The sequence below is a fragment of the Cebus imitator genome, unplaced genomic scaffold, assembly GCF_001604975.1.
Source record: "Cebus imitator isolate Cc_AM_T3 unplaced genomic scaffold, Cebus_imitator-1.0 Scaffold216, whole genome shotgun sequence".
NCBI lineage: Eukaryota > Metazoa > Chordata > Mammalia > Primates > Cebidae > Cebus > Cebus imitator.
The window spans coordinates 2559560-2563724 of record NW_016107531.1 but is presented as its reverse complement, the minus strand read 5'-3'; the positions used below and the strand labels follow the sequence as shown (position 1 = coordinate 2563724).

The following is a 4165-nucleotide window of genomic DNA, read 5'->3' as shown; positions in this document are numbered from 1 at the left end:
TGGAGAAATAGAAGCATTTACACTGTTGGTGGGAGTGTAAATTAGTTCAACCATTGTGGAAGACAGTGTGGCAATTCCTCAAGGATCTAGAAATAGAAATACCATTTGACCCAGCAATCACATTACTGGGTATATACCCAAAGGATTATAAATCATTCTATTGTAAAGATGCCTGCACACGTCTGTTTATTGTGGCACTGTTCACAATAGCAAAGACTTGGAACCAACCCAAATGCCCATCAATGATAGACTGGGTAAAGAAAATCTGGCACATATACACCATGGAATACTATGCAGCCATAAAGAAAAAGATGAGTTCATGTCCTTTGCGGGGACATGGATGAAACTGGAAACCATCATTCTCAGCAAACTGACTCAAGAACAGAAAACCACACACCGCATGTTCTCACTCGTAAGTGGGTGTTGAACAATGGGAACACATGGACACAGGGAAGGGAACATCACACACCGGAACCCGTTGGAGTGCAGGGGGTCTAGGGGAGGGAGGGCAGGGGTGGGGGAATTGGGGAGGGATAGTATTAGGAGAAATAGCTAATGTAGATGACACGGTGATGGATGCAGCAAACCACCACCACAGCACGTGTATACCTATGTGACAAGCCTGCACGATCTGCATGTGTACCCCAGAACTTAAAGTATAATAAATAAAAAAAGAGGAGAGACAATTGAGAAAAATGAACTAATTAAAGGTATTCATGAAATTAAAAAAAGGAGTGGAAGGACATATAACAAAAGCTATTACCACTCAGTTGTTGAAGCACAGTGATTTTTGCATTCATCTTCATACAATTCTGGATTTTCCAGGTTTCTGGGAGTATAAATTATATTTTTTATTAGAAAAAGTAACTGCTTGGGATGTTTTGAACTGTAATCAGTATTTCCAAGTAGCACACTTTTTCATATGTTTTTACAAACCAGGTCTCCTCATCGGAAACTGTCGCCTCCTTTGCCAACATTTTTTACTGGGTTCTTGATTTTTCCCTTATTGATATAGATCCCTTATTGATATAGATTGATTGATAATAAGGACAGTAACCTTTTCTGATTCTTTGCTTAGTTTGTCACTTGCCTTTCAATTCTGACAATGGGATTTTTAACTTATAGAATTCAATTATTTGAATTGAATGACATTTATCAGTGTGTTCCTTGATACTTACTTGACAGCTGAGGTGCCTGGAAAGTCCTCACTTTGATGGAGTTAAATATGCTCTTTATTTGTATATACATTCCTCTAGTTTTCTGACTTAACTTTTCATTCTGTAAATCCTATGGACATTATATTTGCATTTGGTATGGATGAACATTTAACTTAAGTTAGTCACTTTTAACTTAAGTTAGCCACATTTTAGCCACCTTCTCTAACTTCATTAGTCAAATAGCTGCTTCTTCCCTTCTCACCCTTCTTCCTCATGGTGATTGGGATGTTTTCTGTTGGCAGATATTGCTGGTTTCCTAGAATAATTAATCTTTCTTACTAACAGAATCTTAATTTTGTTTGGGGAAGGATTGTGCCCACCTATTTTTTAAAAAGTATTTTTCCAACTGAATGAGGTGGCTCATGCCCTATAATCCCAGCACTTTGGGAGGCTGAGGCAGGAGGATTGCTTGAGGTAAGAGTTCAAGATCAGCCTGCGCAACAAGAAAGACCTCTGCTTCTACAGAAAATTTAAAAATTAGTTGAGCATGGTGGCGGGTGCCTGTGGTCCCAGCTACTCTGGGGGCTGAGGTGGGAGGATCTCTTGAGCCCAGGAGGTCAAGGGTACAGTTATCTACGATCACACCACTGCAATCCAGCCTGGGCAATAGAGAGAGACCCCATCTACTAAAAAAATTTCCCAGCTTCCCTTACCATTGGGGTGGTAGTTGACTCAATTCTGGGGAAGAGATTTAAGTGCCTATCTTCTGAGGACTTACGGGAAATAGTTCTACTTCTAGATATAGACACCATTCCTCCTTCCTTCCTTTCTCCCTCCCTGCCCCTCTCCCTTCCTCACTCCCTCCATTCCCTCCTTCTTCATATGTCTATAATGTGGATGGGATGTCTCAAGATGGAGCAGCCATTTTTGCAGCCCCAGATGGAAGCACACACCAAGCATGGTGGAAGAGAAAGGAAGAAGCTCAAATCTCAGAGTAGCTATATAATCTTGAACTGCCCAGTCTTGCCTAGCTTGTTTCACAAGAGAAACAATACTGTAAACACCAGCAGCCAGCTTTCCGTTACATGTAACCAAATGCAACTTAAATGTTAATGGAAACTACCCATTAATGAAACATCTTATTTGTGAGTCCTTACAACTGAAGTCTGTTTCCAGGCTATTTATCATGTTCCACTGAGTTGTCTGTGAAAGTGATATTCTTTTTAAATTACTGCATTACTGTGCAATAAGTTTTATTATTGGATGGGTCTAGTGTCCCCTCCTGACCTCTCTTTTCAATAGCTCAACATTCTATTCCTCCGGATGAACTTCAGAATACTTAATCGAATTGGTCCATCCCATTTTATCTTTTGAATGGAACTGTATTAAACCTACTAACTAATTTGGGAAGCATTCGTTTAGTCACAATATTTCACCTTCCTATTCTTGAGCATGGTATACGTTTTCATTTTTTTTTAGTCCTGTATATCTCTATAAAAGGTTTGGAGCATTCTTCACATAAAATTTCTATGCTTTTTTTGAACGGTCACTGCTAAATATTTTATGTTTTTATTGCAATTGTAAATAAAATCTATTTCCTGTTATATCTTATAACTAGTTATTGCCAGGAGATAAAAACTATTGATTTTCAAATATTTATCTTGCATTTGACTACTCATTATCCTAAGAATTCTTCAGTTAATATTTTTATGTTTTCTAGGTATATAATTGTACCATCTGTAAAGGATAATGATTTCATCTTTTCCCGTCTAATACTTAGACCTCTTATCTATGTTTACATCTTTTAATGCATTGAGAACAACAGTGTTGAAAAAAAATGGAAGTAGTCATGCTTGTTTTGGTCTTGATTTTCCAGAGAATGCCTCTATTGTATCCCCGTAATGCTATTGTTCTTTTAATATAAGTATGCTTTATTATGTTAATGAATATTTTCCTCTTCCTGATTTTTAAACAGGTTTTAAAAATTAGTGATGAGTGTTACTTTTTATTCTTGTCTTTTTTGTATTCATTGAGGTTATCTCTTGCTTTTGTTATTGGTCTTTCTGATATGATGTATTACGTTATTGTGTTTCTTACTTATAAGAAATCCTTAAAATCCTGTCATTAATTATACTTCGTTGCAAAAGATTTTCTGAATACCATCATGGATTTTAATGTACTAATTTTAAAAAATATTTTTTTCACATTTTAATTTACAAATTAGGTTTATCTATAATTTTTTTTAAACTTTTTGTGCTATCTCTGTTCAGTGTTGGCTTTGGATTCTACTAGATCCATAAAATGAAATCACTAAGGTAGATTAAATATGATAGAATTATGCAACCAAATCTTTACTCCTTTGCAGTAGAATTTGACATCCACATTCTTGTCATGTCTTCATAGAGTGCAGAGTGTATGTTCTGCCCCTTGACATTGAGCTCAGCTATGTGACTTGCTTTGGACGATGAAACATGAGTAGATGTTTTAAGAGCAGACGCTTAACCGGCAGCGGCAGCTCCAGTGGCCAAGGCAAGATGGGTCAAAGTCAGAGTGGTGGTCATGGTCCTGGAGGTGGCAAGAAGGATGACAAGGACAAGAAAAAGAAATATGAACCTCCTGTACCAACTAGAGTGGGGAAAAAGAAGAAGAAAACAAAGGGACCAGATGCTGCCAGCAAATTGCCACTGGTGACACCTCACACTCAGTGCCGGCTAAAATTACTGAAATTAGAGAGAATTAAAGACTACCTTCTCATGGAGGAAGAATTCATTAGAAATCAGGAACAAATGAAACCATTAGAAGAAAAGCAAGAGGAGGAAAGATCAAAAGTGGATGATCTGAGGGGCACCCCGATGTCAGTAGGAACCTTGGAAGAGATCATCGATGACAATCATGCTATCGTGTCTACATCTGTGGGCTCAGAACACTACGTCAGCATTCTGTCATTTGTAGACAAGGATCTGCTGGAACCTGGCTGCTCAGTCCTGCTCAACCACAAGGTGCATGCC

The 4165-nt window shown here is 38.0% G+C and overlaps 1 protein-coding gene across 1 annotated transcript in view; it reads left to right on the top strand.

The window, feature by feature from the left end:
- The first annotated feature begins 3665 nt into the window (after positions 1-3665).
- LOC108318250 (26S proteasome regulatory subunit 4-like) overlaps positions 3666-4165 on the top strand; it is a 23711-nt gene continuing 23211 nt past the window's right edge. The window contains exon 1 of the mRNA XM_017549166.2: positions 3666-4162. Within this exon, the coding sequence (XP_017404655.1) occupies positions 3692-4162 (471 nt within the window). The 5' untranslated portion in view covers positions 3666-3691. The remainder of the gene's footprint in view (positions 4163-4165) is intronic.